The 16,762-nt window shown below is 30.2% G+C and overlaps 3 protein-coding genes across 8 annotated transcripts; 1 reads left to right on the forward strand and 2 right to left on the reverse strand.

Annotated features, from left to right (window-relative positions):
• Positions 1–212: 212 nt before the first annotated feature.
• LOC145190802 (cyclin-dependent kinase 12-like) lies at positions 213–12,015 on the reverse strand. 4 transcript variants are annotated; one of them, XM_090091132.1, is made up of 11 exons: positions 11,872–12,015; positions 9,208–9,322; positions 7,152–7,234; positions 6,196–6,366; positions 5,935–6,124; positions 5,721–5,780; positions 2,838–2,939; positions 1,784–1,861; positions 1,537–1,653; positions 1,323–1,454; positions 213–1,159 (listed from the first exon to the last, which is right to left on the reverse strand). In XM_090091132.1, exons 4-11 carry the CDS (start codon positions 6,359–6,361, stop codon positions 562–564), a joined length of 1,443 nt encoding a protein of 480 aa, XP_089947258.1. In that variant the 5' UTR covers positions 6,362–6,366; positions 7,152–7,234; positions 9,208–9,322; positions 11,872–12,015; the 3' UTR covers positions 213–561. The 4 variants fall into 4 exon arrangements, 3 of the variants coding, with proteins under 3 accessions (XP_089947258.1, XP_089947257.1, XP_079923852.2); XM_090091131.1 differs by lacking the exons at positions 9,208–9,322; positions 11,872–12,015 and adding an exon at positions 7,438–8,992; XM_080067726.2 differs by lacking the exons at positions 7,152–7,234; positions 9,208–9,322; positions 11,872–12,015 and adding an exon at positions 7,438–8,987.
• LOC145189989 (uncharacterized) lies at positions 9,406–11,971 on the forward strand. Of its 3 annotated transcripts, none has more exons than XM_090091134.1 (3): positions 9,406–10,414; positions 10,981–11,102; positions 11,201–11,971. In XM_090091134.1, the coding sequence occupies exons 1-3, from the start codon at positions 10,337–10,339 to the stop codon at positions 11,676–11,678; spliced, it is 678 nt and encodes a 225-aa protein (XP_089947260.1). In that variant the 5' UTR covers positions 9,406–10,336; the 3' UTR covers positions 11,679–11,971. The 3 variants fall into 3 exon arrangements, with proteins under 3 accessions (XP_089947260.1, XP_089947262.1, XP_089947261.1); XM_090091136.1 differs by having other exon boundaries at positions 10,281–10,414; positions 11,223–11,355; XM_090091135.1 differs by lacking the exon at positions 9,406–10,414 and having other exon boundaries at positions 11,223–11,867.
• A 412-nt stretch (positions 12,016–12,427) lies between the features above and the next one.
• LOC145189987 (uncharacterized) lies at positions 12,428–16,643 on the reverse strand. Its single transcript, XM_090091139.1, has 9 exons — positions 16,504–16,643; positions 15,952–16,315; positions 15,294–15,598; positions 14,622–14,756; positions 14,355–14,471; positions 14,063–14,244; positions 13,840–13,968; positions 13,483–13,644; positions 12,428–13,297 (listed from the first exon to the last, which is right to left on the reverse strand). Exons 2-9 carry the CDS (start codon positions 16,197–16,199, stop codon positions 13,115–13,117), a joined length of 1,461 nt encoding a protein of 486 aa, XP_089947265.1. The 5' UTR covers positions 16,200–16,315; positions 16,504–16,643; the 3' UTR covers positions 12,428–13,114.
• Between the last annotated feature and the right edge of the window lie 119 nt (positions 16,644–16,762).

Consider the following 16,762-nt stretch of genomic DNA (forward strand, 5'->3'; position numbering starts at 1 on the left):
TCGTTAAAAAAAAAACGTAGTTTCGAAACACGATTCTTAACGTTAAGAATGGCTGATAATTTATATGAAAGGTACCTGATTTGTGATTACTATACGCTTACAGAGGGAAAAGAGAAAACATACCTAAACTAGAAAAGCAGAGAAAAAAATCACTTGTCTTTGTGATTTATTTCAGAAGAAGTTCAACTTCAACGGACATTCAAGAAAAACAATTTATTAAGTCTAATTAGAGGATTGACGACATGTCAATAAAGTTTGGGCTACATACAATAGACCTTATGTACATAATAACCACAATTGAAAAATAGTTCAGCGGCTAATCATAAAAAGGATTTATGCGCTCGCTTTAAGAGTTTTATAAAAGACCGAAATAAAAAGCTGACGGCAAAATAACCGGAACTTGAGATTTATGAAAGGTTAACAGTAAAAAAAAAGCTCATGCAGTTGATAGGCCACGGAAAGCGCATCAGATTATGAATCTCTTAAGATACGAATTGCATTTCTCCTAATCGAATATCATTTATAAAAGGGGATTTATTCGACAGCATTTGCAAAATAGCATTAAAGCGCAAAATTCGCTGTTGAAACAGCTTCACTTCCACCACTCTTACGCAAGTTCACTGGTTTACTTGTATAATGATTAAGTTGAATATCAGAGCGTACATTTGTTCTTCTTGTCTTTTTAACTTGCGAAGTAGATTCGGAATTGTCGATAGAATTATTCTGCGTAGTAGTATTTAGGCCAGAGTAGTAATTAACAGAGGGCATAAAACCTCCTGGCTGGTAGCTAATATTATTAATATCGTTTTTCATTGGAGGAGCCTGAACATTATGAGTATCTCTATCATTTGAATTACTAGGACTTAATGATGCATTAGCTGTATTAACAGGAGAAACTGCTGGCGGGGTATTTTTGCGACAACCAGCACTTAAAGAAGGAAGAGGAGGTGGAGGAGGCAACTGTTCACCAACCGTCGAATTAATCGGCAAGCCAACAGCCAAATTCATCGGTAAACCATCGTGTTTCATATCATTATTCATAAAAAAATCCATATTTTCTTCAGGTTTAGGCTGGACACCCTTACTCTGAGCATCTAATCTAGCCTGTCGCTTCCTTTCTTTGCTCCACATTTCATGACAATCTTGCCACGCCGGAAACCTGAAAGAAAGAGTACATATTATCATTAGTTAAGCTTCATTTAGTGTTAAAGATTAAAAATGATTTTATATCAATTTTTAAATCTTACAGACCCTAGTCTGTATAAAAGGTATAAAAAATAATCAAAATGAATTTCAAACTAGTAAACTTCTCTTATATTTACTTTGGAGGAACAACTTTTTCTGGAACAGTATTTTTAAGAAACGGATGTCTTAAAGTTTCTTCAGAGGTTATACGTTTCGAAGGATCAAGTACCAACATTTGGTCAAGAAGATCTAATGCATCTTTCGGCAAGCTACAATAGAAATTGAATTTCACGCTTGAATTTCATACATTCAAACTTGAGGCAAGAGCATGAGAAGTATACAAAATTATACCTAGCATATTCTTCCTTTATTTTTCGTCTGTACTGTTTTTTAAGTTTAAAAGTGTTAAATAGGGGCAAATTAATGACTTCAGGCCATACTGCAGGCGTCGGTGTCCCGCAAACACGACTACAAGAAAAATATTTATAGCAGTAGATTAAAAAATAGGATGTTGGAACACGATGTAAATAACGATTGTGACCATTACTTTAAAAGCAACAGGGAATCTAAAAACTTTGTTTATATTTTTATTTTTTACCTAATAAGATCTAATTGGGTGATTTCTGTATTCCCAAGAAACAAAGGCTTCCTTCTGAATAATTCACCAAGAATACATCTAGAAAAAGCACCAAAATAGTTTCTATATATTTGTATTTACATGTTGCTGTTTTTTTACATATTATAGAAACAACAGACTTAGAATAGTTAGATTAAAAATAAAGATTACAAATAAAAATAATTATATAAATAAGAAAAATTTGATAACTTCTTGCAGCCTAATTTGTCAGACTGCTTTTAGGTTGAAAGAAACTATTAAAACTTATGACTTTTAGCATCTTTTCTTCTCACCTAGTAATTAACATTAACCATTAATTTGCATCAGTTTTGCTAATTAGTTATAAGTTTGTTTATTCAAGTGGTGAAAAGTTATGGAGTTGATAAAATCACCCTAAGCTATAACACACAGGTGTCTAGTGTGTATGGCCAACAATACATTTCTTCTTAGTCAAATTCATTTTAATTTTGGAAGGTCAATTGATTTTCAAGCATTTTCTTGCAGAATTAAAACTTTTTAAACAATGCAACTTTCAGTAGAATGAGTCTATTTCTTTTAAATTTACAGTCCAGTTTGAAGCAAAACCAGAAACATACATAAGTCAGTTTATTACAAAATAATTTTAAAATAACTGAAACATAGACATGATGAAATGTTACTTCTATTATAATAGCAATTTAACACATTGTGACCAGGAGACGTGTAAATACATCTGCGTACTAGTTGATAGTGGAGGCCAGTAGATGACAAAAGTCATTTCATACTGAATGGTGGTGGAGACCAGGACACTTGTAAACAGGGGTTTTAGGGAAGCAAGTACCTGCACCTTATCTATTGTATTATGGTGCATAACAATGTAGCGACATGCTATCGTGACTTATTAGGGCATAAGTTGGCGGGAAAAAAGACCCGGTCAAGATGTGTTAAAAAAGATTTAAAAAAAGAGAAAAAGTCTAAATCTAGAAGAAAAAAAACTGCAATTATTTTTCTACTTTAAAAAACAATCAATACGCAAAAAACAAGAATATTGACTAACCCACAACTCCAAACATCTATGGCTGGACCATATCTTTCTTCACCTAAAAGCAGCTCTGGAGGGCGATACCACAATGTAATTACTCTATTTGTGTATTGTCGTCTAAGAAAAATTCAAAACAAAAACTACAAATGATTAGAATTTTGAGACACTAGATATACATTGTTCCCACCTAAACAAGCCAACCAACAGCTTTTCAATTCAATTTGTAAACCAAATATTTTAAGTAAAATGTTTACCACTCTCTTTATAGGGCCACATTGACCCTATAAAGTTAGAGGTCATAGCTTATTTTATTTTCAATGTGGTGATTTGGATTTAAGAAATATCAGATACAGTATGATTACTTAATCATGTTCTAGCCATTTTATTAATGTTTTTTTCTGGACAAAACACAGTAAATCATGTGTTTTAGCAACAACTGTAACCAAACAACGAATTTAGATTTTTGGTATTGTATTTAAACTTAAAACATTACTGTTGATTGAATAGCGAAAGAAAAGAGGACACAGGGGTGACAAAAACACAAGAGTAAATAAAGACAAAAAAAAACAAAAAACATAAGTCAGGCCAACTATTCATGAATCCATAACCCATTTATTTTTGTTTCCCATTTAAATACACATATTAGCTTAAATTTGCCAGTAAAATTCATATGATAGGTTAAACTGTTTGCAGAAAACCTGGTGAACACTATTTTGGTAATGTTTACATGGTTGAAAAATAGGTTTACAAAAAAAAAAAAAAACACTTGAATCAAAACATTCAATAATTCCTACTAAATTGTACAATTTACTACTGTATATTGTGCTGCAGCTTTATGTATAATATTAGTTATAGTGCTAAAACTTGAGCAATTCTTATATTGTTGATTTATTACTTAATTGTCAGATTACCCATAATGCATTTAAGCAATGTGGCACTGAAAGTGTTCAGATACCTGTGTAAGACTAACAAAAAAAAAGTATTTTTATTTTTGAATGTTGTTAAAATTAATTTGCATTACATGAAAACATGAGAACTGAGAAAGACGACTGACTGATTTTATGTTAATACTGAGTTGTCTTAGCTATTTGTGCTCAAATTTAGTTTACTAAAATGATGATTTGTAAACTGAAATCTTTGAATCTTCATGCTAGCTAATTAAATGGTAGACTGGTATTTGTTAGAGATAAGATTTCAGATTAGTTTTGATGAAGCCTGCAGATAGTTGTTAATTAAATCAGTGTTATGGTTTAATATTAACAATGAGTTTTATATTGTAGGAAATAGTGGTTAGACTTCAAAACTAACCACAAGAAAAAAAACTGAATTGTGGTTTATAGATGAAATTTCATATGCATTTTATTCCAACTATTGAACATCAATCCAACAATACCAACCACCATGATTGATGGAAGTTTTGTACTCTTTTCCTATTAGAAAAAGGAAGAAAACATTTTGTGATGAATTACACTCAACAGTCAATCATGCCGAAGCAAACTCTGTTTATTGAAAATCTCAAAGTGTTAGGCTGATTCAAAAAGAGTAAAGAGTTCTATTTTAACAAAACTCAGAACTTTTGATTTATTATAAAAAACTGATATAGAAAATTGTTACTAGGATTTTTTTTTAAAAAAAAGAAGCTAAGCTTTCTTTGAAGATGCTTTAAGTGTTTTATAAAATTAAACTCCTTAAAAAACTATAGTTAGCTCTCTTAACTACAAAGTAGTTACTACTTTCTATTCTTAAAAATTGACTTTTTTTTCAAGCTTTTTTACACTAATCAGCTAAGTTATTATATATGTAATATTATTATATATTATATGTACCTTCAAATAAAAACACGCTTCTTGGCAAAAATCTTTTACCTTTTTCAATAATTCAAAGTCAAAGAAAATTAGAGAAAAGAATCTTATTTTTTCTAACATTAAAATTTATAACTTAATTTTTGTTTATCTAAAATTATATCCTTTAAGTGTTTTGTTTTTTCAAGATAATAAGTAATAAAATACGAGGAATTAAAAAGAGAAAAAGAAACCAAGCTGAAATATTTCTCACTGGAAAGGAGATAATAAAGTAGTATCAAAGTTGAACTTAATCTGTCAGCAGTTATAACAAAAAGCTCAGGTAAATAGAAATAATTTTATAGCAGATAAAGATAAACAGAAGATAAAACTCTACCAAATTACTTTCATTAAAAGGAAATATATTGCAAATTTACTAATTAAACCATGGACATGAGTACTTTAGGTTTAAACAAAGCAAAACAAAACAAAAAAAAACTGATTTAAAAGTGAAGGACAGAAATTCTGCTGCTGAAGAAAAGAAGAGTGAAATTGCAGAGAAATTAGAAAGCTTTTTTGATTGATCTTACTCTTGATGTTGAGATTGGAATTATGTAGAATGATAGAGAATACAATAGAAAAAAAAAATTTATTAATAAACATAACAAAGTAAACTTTAATATAATTTAAGGATTAGTAAAGGATAAATATTAGGCATTTTTATTTTTTGATACCATAGCCAACCCAAACAATTTTTAGACATTGCACCAATATTAAAACTGAAAAGATTTTTTTTTTTTAAATTTAGAAACACTTTTTAAGATTTAGTGTTAATTTATTAAATCTTAAATCTTAATATTAACTTAATGGCTTCAACTTTCATGCTACTTATAAAAGCATAACACAAAACTTCTAAAAAAAAATAGCTCATTGGCAGTTTTAAATCCATGCAGAGTGCAACAAGGTATTACAGTATAAATGTGATTCTATCTTTTAAATGCTCTGACATGAGCACAGCCACTTTAGAAAAAATTTTGTTAATTAATTTGTGCCTTAATGCAGTGGAGCTAAGAAGTAAACCTAATAATATTATAACAAACTAATAATTAATTCTCACCCTTCATTTTCTGATTCAAACAACCTTGCTAACCCAAAGTCTGCAAGCTTTATTTCACCTCTAAATATATCCATATTCAAATAAATGTAATTCTCAAACATTATTACAAGCTTCAATAAGACTTGGAATATCAATTTGAACCATTTCAAGGTTGGAGTTTATGCACATTTCAATTAAAAATGTGACAGAAAGAAGAATTTTAAATGGTCATTACCTATTACTCATAAGAATATTGGAACATTTAATATCGCGGTGAAGGAAATGTTTTCCGTGGCAATAGTTAAGACCTTCCATCAACTGCTTCATCATAGAACTGATGTGTTCTGTAGTAAATTGAACAAAGCCGGATTCCAAAATCCCCATTAAGTCATGGTCACAATACTCAAACACCAAATAAAAATCACCTAAAAATCATGCAATTGAATTTACCTTTAAACTTAATTTAAAAATTAACAAAAAATTTAACTATTACTACCTTTGTCTTTCCTGAAGTCTAAAGCACTCTGCTTATCTGTAACAATTTCCTTCAAATTGACAATACTTGGATGAGAAAGTTGTCGCAGAATTTTAATTTCTCTCACAGCAGTGATAGGAAAGCCTTCTTTTTCTTTGTCAAGTCGAACCTTTTTTAATGCTACCATCTCACCTGCACAAGAAGTTATAAATAATATTTAAAAAAGCAGAAAAGAATGTGTAATCATTTAAGTAGTACACATCTAAGTAATACATATAAGAATTACTTAAAATTTGTTAATCTCTACTTTTTTTTATTTGAACTTTTTTAAACAAGATAACTAAAAATATGTAAGGAATATTTTTTGATTATCCTGAGCTGAAAGATTAAAAAAAACTTATTTTATTTTAAAGGTTTTATCCTACTTTCCTTTATTTTGCAAATTTTCTTACAGCAATTTAAAACGTTAATATTATATAAATCTTTAAGTAATAACCAAGAGTTTTGAGACTCTTCAGATTTAGTTAACAGCCATATCAATGTTGAACAACCTAGAAAGTTTATGTTTAAAGTTATCTCAAGTTAGCGCATAAAGAGTCCATAAGACATAGAGAAACTAAAAAACATATCTATTGATACTAAATTTGAAAAGCTACTTTGTTGAAACAAGTATTTGTAACAACGTTCGATTAAAAATAACTCCAATAATAGGATTCCAACTAGGGAAAAACAATTCCCTCAACATATCATACTGACTGGTAAGTAAATCGCACAATATTCCATGAAACATATCTTGAAACACGCAATATTTTCAGAACAAAAAAATCCAATCAGTATGGCAGAAACTAAAAGTTTAACCATTGTGTTACAGTATGGTTGTAGGGTTTACTTATGAACTGGTTCTTCCGAAATTCTTTAAAGCTAATATCAACTGACATAAAAACAGAAAAATGTGTCAAACAAAAAAAAATATTTACCACTTCATGTTCATGATACAAATCAGTTGTTTTAATCCAAACTTTGAGTTGTTTTAATCCAAACACCCGCAAGAGATTTGTTCCTACAGGAAAGTAAATCAAAAAGTCAAATAATGAATCATTGAATATTTTCTTTTTGTTGTTGTTGTTGCTGAGGAAATTGTTTAAATTGCATGGTTTTTTGACAAACAAGAATAATTAAAATTTTAATAGAAAAGTGTCTCATTGATTTAGCTTTTTAGGAATTTGGGTAGACTCAGTTCATATTTCGCTAGCGCATAGGTACCTGTTAACTTGTCTTTAGCTTTAAATACTTGACCATATGTTCCCTCTCCAACAATTGTAATAATTTCAAACATATCTACACACCTTTCTCCCCACTCAGAATCTTTTCCACATAAATGCAAGGAGTTAGGTGTGGAATAATTAGAATTACTATCAGTTGGATGAGAACTTTGCAAATCAGTTACTTTGCTTAAATTCTCAACTTCTCCTTCTAACTCTGGTGATGAAACTATCATATCAATATCTGGTATATTAGGTGGTAAGGGAAGTGGTGGAAGCGGAGGCACATTCAAATTTTTACCATCCTCAGGTAAAGGTGGAGGTGGTGCAGATGATGGAGGTGGAGGAGGTATAGAAGGAGGAGACTGAAGAGGAGGAGGAGGTGGGCATCCAGGCATATTTAAAGGAGGTACAGTAGGTGGGGCTGGTGGTGGAGAGTCTCTTTTATTTATCTGTGTTTGACTCATAAAAAACTGACTCATGCTCATTTGAGGATTTAGTGCACTATGTGTTTGCGGTAAAAACATATTACTGTTTTGTGGCATAGAATAAGAACTATTAATAACATTTGATGATTTAGCACTATCAGTCCTTATTCTTTTTCTTTGCATTGGTAACTTTGGTGATGATTGTAAATCAACTTTGGGTTTTTTTAAATTTGAAGAACTAAGTTTTTGATTTGTTCGTGAACTAGAAGGTGAATTTGATCTCTTTCTATATATAGAGGGCGATCTTTTATTGTAAGGTGATTTATGTCCATAAGTAGCATAAGGAGAATAACGAGGAGATCTTGGAGAAGTACTACGGTAACTTAATGAATCTGAATTATATGGAGATACAGTTCGTCTGTCATATGGAGAGAAAGATTTGTCATGTGATTTTCTATTATATCTTGATTGAGAAGTGCGATGTCTTGGACTTCGTCGATTATAAGCTGCATCATTTCTTAGTTTTTCAGGATAACCTCCAAACTCTACTGGCGAAGTATTTGATCTACGTCTTTCATAATGTCTTGTCTCAGAGAACCCACTATACTTTATGGGCACTTCTATGCCAAGTTCATCCCTAGTACTCGGCTTTTTATGCTTTCTATCACTTTTATGCTTCTTCTTCTTTTTAATGTAAACAGCAGGCATATCTTTATCGTAAGAGTTTCGTTTATCTTTATAATCGTTGCATTCCCCGTCGTCAGAAGAGAGGCTTTCGTAGCGATCTCTTAACGAAGCTAAACTACCAATATTTAATGGTGGCAAAAAGCCACTCGAAATTATTGCTTTCGGTTTACTTTTGGATTTTTTTTCTTTCTTAAGCTTCTTCGACTTTTTATTTTTGTGTTTTTTTATATAAGATCCTGAATTCGATGGTGAACTGACCATTTTGATTTACAAACTTTCAGATAAAACAATAAATCATTTGCAGAATCTTCATAATTTGAAAGACAGATCATCAGTGATCGCAGGGATAAACATCGACTTTTTACTCTAATAAAAACTATTCTTCCCCAAATCAGACTTTTCGCTCTGCACTCTTAGTAAAATTTGTCATAATGATACTACGCATGCGCAAAAAGGAGTGAAATGTGAATCTACTAAATGCTAAACCTGGTCAATCATAATAATTAAATAGACTATTAAAGAATATTTTAAAATAATATTAATTTTTATAATTGATTATTAGGCAAAATATTTATAATATTATTTAAATGAGTTTTTTTTATTTAATCAAAAATATTTGTTAAATAAAATAAAGTTTAAAATACGAGAATTTTTACCCCCGTTAATTTTCTGAGTTCTTGCTCGTTTTTGTTCAATTTAACCATTTAACGCATGATTCTATAGAGTTCTAACAACTGCTTCTACACCGCATCAGTTGTCTTTTTGTGTGATCTAAAAGACAAATATTATGCATAATACATACACAAACATACATACATACATACATACATACATACATACATACATACATACATACATACATACATACATACATACATACATACATACATACATACATACATACATACATACATACATACATACATACATACATACATACATACATACATACATACATACATACATATGTAATTGTCTATTTTCTAGTTGTACATACATCTTTTTACATAAACTCTACATCATTTACTTACAAAAAGTTCTATGTACTATACTAGGTTTACAAAGTTTGTTAAATTTAATCATAGCATGCAAAATTTCTTTATTGGACGCTCTATCTGATTACATACCCATAAAAATAAAAAAAGTACAATGAAATTCAGTCAAAAATTAAAAAAGATTTTAAATTTTCTTTTTACTGCTGTTATTTTATGAATTTGCATGATCCTAAGTATTTTAAAAGAAAATTTTACATAGTTAACTAAATGAGAAATAAGCTTGAATTAAAAATGTCTAAATTTTTTGGAATATTCTGATGTAAGAAATGTTAGTTTAATTTAAGGTATCTACTAAAGTTAGAAAATAGTCACTCTTAGAAAAAACCCTGTTTGAATATCCTCTGTCAAAAAAATGGTTTACTTTAACTTTTACAGTAATCTTCTAATCTTATCCTATCTCTAATTCTAAACTCAATTTAAACAATCCCAATTTAAACTTTAACACTACAAATTTTTCCTGGGGGATTAGTTCCTAAAACCTTTGAAGAATTGTGACTGATGGCAACTAGTTAGTAAATGCTGATTTTGGTAATTATACAATCTGCAAATGTTTTTCTTATTTTAAAATAATAAATGCACTTGATTGCAGTCTGTATTAAAAATGTTTTCAATTTGTTTCAGTTATTGTTTTGTCAAATCTTGATTTTTTTATAAAACTTTTATCATTTGTTTTTAAAAAAGGAAATAGTGTTAATTTTATTTACTTTTACAGTTTAAAAAAATACAATTTATGGGTATGGAGGATTTTAATATGGAAGAAGAAAGTTTGGAGCAAAATTTCTTACATTTAAAAAAGCAACATTTTACAGTGAGTTTATCTTTATATGAAAAAATTCAGAAGATTGTTTATATAAAAAATTTGGAAGGTTAAATTAGCAGTTTATGTATTTCGTTGTAACTAAATTTCAGTTTCTATTATAAAATTTTAAATATAAAATTTCCTTTCAAATGATAAGCTTCAATTTTGAATTTTGCTTTTTATTAAGGAAACCTTGAAATTCTGAATGTAATACATATTTCTACATATGTTCTTTGTAATAAAATTGTCTTCCTTTTAAAAAGACACAGGGCACAAGAAGTTGAAGGTATGGCGAGAAATTAGTTCTATACCTCCTATTAGATTCATGTTAGGATTCTTTGAAATTAGGTTGTGAAAAATTAAAAAAATATATATGAAAACACTAACACTAAAAAGTTTATTCAAATTTAAAACTAAAAGTTATTTTTAAAATGAATATTTAGGTATAAAAGACATTTTAATTTTTATTTCATTATAAAATTTTACCTTATCATTTTTCAATAATTGGTATTTCTTGGCTAATTTTTTTTTTTTTCATTTTAGGTTAGCTTTTTAACTTTATAACATTTTTTTAGATGGGGTACACCGATGGAGTGATAGCAGGCCATGAATACATTCTTCAAAATTCGTTCAATGAATCATTTATCAACTCTGCAAATTGGTTTCAAAATATTGCTATTTTCAGAGGAGTATTTAGGTAGCTATTATTACTAGCTATATTGTGTTTTTTTTTTGTTTTTTTTTTAACTGATTAAATTTTTAGATTTTTTTTTTTTTTTTTCCCCCCATTTTTAGTGCACTTTTGTTACACTTGCAGAAATGTTCTTGTCCAATTGACATAATGAAGAAACTTGATAATCTTATGTTGAAATTCAAAGAATTTGAAAATTCTGACTATCACTTTCTCTATCTCAAAGAATCTTTGTTAAAAGAAATGGCGCCAAGTGACACTTTTTTTCAGCCTGTCAAAGAAACATTTGATGAGTCAAAAATTGACATCCTTAGTGAAAGTATAAAAGAATGGAAAAATATAAACTCATCTCAATCTTCAAGTAATGATCATCAGACAAACCCCATTCCTGTTTTGGTTGATAAATCTTCTAAAATACCATTTTTACCTAATCAAGATAAATTCAATTCACTAAAACTATTGGGAAATGAAGTATTTGAATTAATGAACAGTGTCTTGAGTGATTTAGAAGCCTTTCTAGAAAAATCTCAATATACCACAATTAAAGCTTGGCTTAAACATTTGGTTGATATATGGATGTAAGAACAATTTCTGTATGTTAACACAAGGTCCTGCTTTATGTTTCTATTCTTTTAAAACTTTGAAAAGTTTTTGTTTTAACATATGGTTACAACAGAGATAGAATGGCTGGTCACAATAATTTTCAGTAGATAGAGTTAATAGAGTTAACACAGCTTGTAGTAGATAGAGCATTATTATGATAATACTTAATTACTTGTTATTTCCTTGAAAAATGCAAAATTTCACTTTCAAGACAAATAGGGGATATGTAAATGTATCATTGATAAATTGATCCTATAAATCTTTCTTCCCAATCCTAGCCATTTTTCCCTTTTTTGTACAGAACTGTTATCCAATCAAAAGTAGTGTTGAACTCAAACATTCGAAAGATGTTTTCGAATGTTTGATTTTTATACCATTTCTGATTGATTAACAGTTTTAGGGGCTGTTTACATGGACAAAGGCTAGCCCATTTGCCGAGATCTCGGCAAAAAACAGTAAGATCTCACTTGCCGGACTAGCTCTCTTAATCATATAAACGCAAGATAAAATTAAGTTGAAATAAGGACGACGTCAAAATCTCGGTAAACGGGCTAGCCCTGCAAACGAGCTAGCCCGCTTTTCATATAAACAGCCCCTTAGTCAAGCCTAAAAAAAGCGCGTGAGCTTTAAAGAAGTTTTTAAGAAATTCTAACTTTTTAAGTGGGGGTTATCGCGAAAAAGTTTAATTAAGTTCTTAAATGAGTTACAGCCAAAAAAGGAGGTGACAATCAACATCGTTAAGGTATGTTTTCAGATACGCGGTTTATAACAATAGCTGTTATGTGTAGACAATAATTTAAAGATTTGTATTAAGCATCAGTCTCGGTACGGAAAGTATCTTGCAGCCACTGGATCGGTCATTTTTTACGATACTCGTCCTACGATACCAATACCGGATTGACATCGGTCTCGTTAGGACGGATTTTTCCGATACTAAAGTATCGTTTGTGGCAGTATGGTACATACGAGACTTCTGAAAGTCTGATCCTTAATTTGTATAACGGTAACACTGTTCTTAAATAAGATAATTAAAAGACCTTTGCGAAATCTTCCTCCATTTTTCTATTCTTAACATTTCTCAGTCGAAAAGTTAAAATAAAACTAGTCGTTACTCAAAGTGTGTTCTCGCCGCACACTGCATTTATACATAAGTTACTCTTCCAGTTCCCATGGTTTTTTTATAAAGCTCCAATTTTCATTTTGTGTATATAAATTTCACACAAGAATCAAAAACTGTTGATCTGTAAATTCAATAAACTTTTGTAGTTAAAGATTATTCATTGAGACCTCCATTTTTTCATATTTCATCTGATTCTCCTATATGATAAAGTATATCTACGTATAGAATTTTGTTTCTCTGGATAGGTCAATTTCTTTCCACCATTCCTCAGTAGCAACAAGTTTTTCGTTTTAATTTACTTGCTAATTGTAAAGTACTCGTTTAGTAAGTTTTCGACGGGTACCGAGGCGTTAGGTAGGTAGTGGACTCCATCTTTAGTTCCACCAGGATATGAAGCAGTTAACGGGTGAATGTCTAGAATGTCAAAGTCAGCATTGCAAACAGCAGCGTTTGCATAGGCATTGAACAACTGAACTCTCTAAAATGAGACGTGTAGAAAGTATAATTTTACAACTGTGTACAAAAAAAAAATAACTTGATAATAAAATTTCGTGATTTAGTGGTTGCAATTCGTTAGCAGGTTTCTGGCGTCAAAATTAAGAAAAAAGTTGATAACATGTAAACCGTGTTTTAAAAAGTTGACTTTAAAAAAAAAATTCAAACCTGGTTTGTAAGATATCTTCTAAAAGCTCCCATAACTTCATGACCAGACTTATCTTGTTGATGAATCGCAGTTGTGCTTTTCCAGATGGCGCGTCCCTTATAATGACGGAGTTCTTCTATTATTCCATCGATAATTTCTTTGTATTTACGGAATGACGTATTCTAATCAAATTTTCAGTCCTCAAACTACAGTGGTCATTATCATCATCATCGTAAATTATATAATCATTTATCTTTAACAACGTATTTTCAAAAAAAAAAAAAAAAGACAGTAAATAATTTTTGAATACCTGAAATGATGAATGTCTGAAAAAATGATTTTTGAATTTATCCAAACTCATAAAAATCAAAACAGACCTTTACAAAATGTGCCCCAAGATTAAATATTAGCACACTGTCTTTGTCCATTTTTTTATTTAACAGAACGTCTCTAAAGAAGCTACGAATTTTCCCCACATCAACTTCAAAATCCTCGCAAAAATGGCGCTAAAAACAAGATGAGTTATCGATAAAAGTGTGTTTATACCTTCAATTTACCACAAAAATATAGGTAACCATAAAAGACAATTCAATAACCTACCATTTCGTAGAGAGTTTTAGGATATATCCAATTGTAAGTATTTTCACAAATTCCAAATACTCTTTTACAGAGATGCGTTTTTTGCAATCGATAGTGAAAGTAGTAACTGATTGAATCGCCATAAATCCACAAAGTACTAAACTTTTGACGTTGTTTTTCCTTTTTCTCTTTTAGTGAAGTGCCTAAATTATGAATGCGCAGTTAAATATTTAAAAATCTAGGCATATAGAATGATCAATTTAAATAAAAACTGTGATGTTTTTTTTCTTTTTATTTGTATGATGTTTTATACTTGCAAGCTTTTTGTAAGGCTTCCATAGATTTCCCTCCTTTGACCAGACTCCGTGCCCATCCCAAATCCTCTTACAAGAAAATCCACATTCATTTCTTCGTACCACCATTTGAAGTTCTTTATGTGCAAACAAAAAGAACAAAAACAAAAAAAAAAAAAAAATGAGCAAATGGAAAAAAACTAATTGAATGTTTCGTTAATTATTTTTACAAAAATCTAAAGATATATTTATTCTTGTGTATTTTGCCCGTTGATCTTGAGACTTACCGTCTAAATTATATCTTGCTTCCGCGACGGTTATTCGAAACCCCGGTGAAACTAATTCGTTAATATATTTAGTTTGCGATGACGAAACGTAATCGGGGATGATTGTATTATTTTTTTCCTTTCGAGAGCAATGAGCTGAAAAGAAACCACAAAATATTTAGGTAGGTGCATTACGATATTTCCCGCAAAACTTCTCGTGTCCTTCTTTTAAATTGACTCATTAATTCAACATTTCAACCAGTTTGTCTCAACTGGGCTAAGAATATTCTTTTAAAGCTGAAGATTTAAATGAGAATTAAAAATATTATTTGCAAAATACAGAAGAAACGGCTTTTTTTGCAAAATACAGTAGAAACGGCTCTCTTTCTAACGCTAAAGATCACCTTTTTCTAGCGCTGTAGATCACCTCTTTCTAACGTTATAAATCACCTCAAAAATATTATTGTTATATATATACAGCGTCCATTATTATAAATGATTCTATTTCGTAAACAAAAGTTACCTGACCTTAAAAAAACTTTACCGCGACATTTTGTCAACTTTCGACTGTGTGGTCCCTCCTCTTTCACCCTGTAAATTGCTCAAAGAACTATCCCCAGTTAATTTTTAGGATATACTATTATAAATAGTTTGTGAAGGGAAGTTCATCTGTTATCACAAACAGAAATTTACCTTTTAAATACCAATCTGTGGGCGGGTCTTTAAAACCTTCACATTGTGTATACTCTAAGTAGGCATCAACCCTGTATTCTCCAGGGGTAAGAAGAAGTGCTAAAGCCTCATAACTACCATTACGCAAATCAAAGACTGAAGCAGACACAGTGTCAGCTCCGTAAAAAACAACACGGAACGAATCACCTCCAAAAGATTTTAACGCTCCGTGATTTGTGTAAGTGTCAATACGAATTCTGGTATGTTCACCAGCAGGGCGTAGTACTACTTGAGCGATTCGAGATAAATGGGAACTAGTCGCGTATCTAAAAACCCAACCCCAAAAAAAGGATATAAATTTTTATAAGCGTATTTTCTTATGTTTTATTTGTTATTAGTTACATCGTCGGTTTTTAACACTTGATATCATTTATATAGTTAGTGTTGTACGTGCATACATACATACATACATACATACATACATACATACATACATACATACATACATACATACATACATACATACATACATACATATATACATACATACATTATAATGCTTAGGGTTTTTTTGGTTTCTAGTTCTAATTAATTACTGCAATTTTGTAATTTAATTTATTGTAAAAACCATGATTGAGACGTGCTTGTTGAGTTAATGATCGAAAAGACAAATCTAAACCTTGAATCCAATAAAAATAACGATTTTTCCTGGCAAGGTTCTATCATTTCACGCCATGTAACCATTTTACTTCTAACTCGACACCAATCTCTTTCTAATTGAAGGAAATCAACTTTATCTTGGTGACGTTCAATCAACCAACTTTTTAACAGCTCTTGCGGTAAGAACAGATGCTGTATAACTAACCAGATTAGCGAACATGCAACAAGTGTCCCAGAAAATAATGACTTTATTAAATGCATCGCCATTAAGCTCGTTAATTTACATGCCACAAACCATAAGCTTTAGACGGCTAAATCTTTTATTCTCAATATTTTCATTCAAGTTGTAAAATATACAGCGTACTTCGAATATCCACTACAAACTTTATAAAAATAGATTAAATATCGATTATGTGTATATTAAACATGATCAATACAAATATATATGTTTGAGTATATATATAAGTAGATATACATATATGTGTATATATACATATATCTGTGTTTACATATGCATGTGTATATATATATACACATGCATACAATGTCCATTGTAAAAAAGACCACTTACAGAAGAAACAAGTTTTAGGTCGACAAGCGAACATAAAATCTAAAAGAAACGGCATGCTATTCGAGTGTAATCAGAAATAGCAAGCACTCCAGCGTTGCGCTTATATAATTTACACAATAAGAGTTTTTGCAAGAAGAACGTTTTAAATAATGCCACGGCGAGAAAAAGTGAAACAGCGATAAAGTGATTGATAAGTCAACCATGAAAAAACAATAGGTTCAAGTTATCATGCGCAGATAAAATTTTCGTAAAACGCTCT

The sequence above is a fragment of the Hydra viridissima genome, unplaced genomic scaffold, assembly GCF_058129835.1.
Source record: "Hydra viridissima isolate aposymbiotic clone 2 unplaced genomic scaffold, HvirCarnegie_v1 scaffold_6, whole genome shotgun sequence".
Classification (NCBI taxonomy): domain Eukaryota; kingdom Metazoa; phylum Cnidaria; class Hydrozoa; order Anthoathecata; family Hydridae; genus Hydra; species Hydra viridissima.

Excerpts from the sequence above, each read along its gene's own strand:
- LOC145190802 (XM_080067726.2), bottom strand. The coding sequence starts at position 8,812 with ATGGTCAGTTCACCATCGAATTCAGGATCTTATATAAAAAAACACAAA. Across the intron at positions 5,781-5,934 it reads AATATTCTTATGAGTAATAG|AGGTGAAATAAAGCTTGCAG; the intron begins GTAATGACCATT and ends GGATATATTTAG. Across the intron at positions 1,862-2,837 it reads ATAGATGTTTGGAGTTGTGG|ATGTATTCTTGGTGAATTAT; the intron begins GTTAGTCAATAT and ends TGCTTTTTCTAG.
- LOC145189989 (XM_090091134.1), top strand. The coding sequence starts at position 10,337 with ATGGGTATGGAGGATTTTAATATGGAAGAAGAAAGTTTGGAGCAAAAT. Across the intron at positions 10,415-10,980 it reads TAAAAAAGCAACATTTTACA|ATGGGGTACACCGATGGAGT; the intron begins GTGAGTTTATCT and ends ACATTTTTTTAG. Across the intron at positions 11,103-11,200 it reads ATTTTCAGAGGAGTATTTAG|TGCACTTTTGTTACACTTGC; the intron begins GTAGCTATTATT and ends CCCCATTTTTAG.
- LOC145189987 (XM_090091139.1), bottom strand. The coding sequence starts at position 16,199 with ATGGCGATGCATTTAATAAAGTCATTATTTTCTGGGACACTTGTTGCA. Across the intron at positions 13,969-14,062 it reads CTAAAACTCTCTACGAAATG|CGCCATTTTTGCGAGGATTT; the intron begins GTAGGTTATTGA and ends TCTTGTTTTTAG. Across the intron at positions 13,645-13,839 it reads TTGGGGCACATTTTGTAAAG|AATACGTCATTCCGTAAATA; the intron begins GTCTGTTTTGAT and ends AAATTTGATTAG.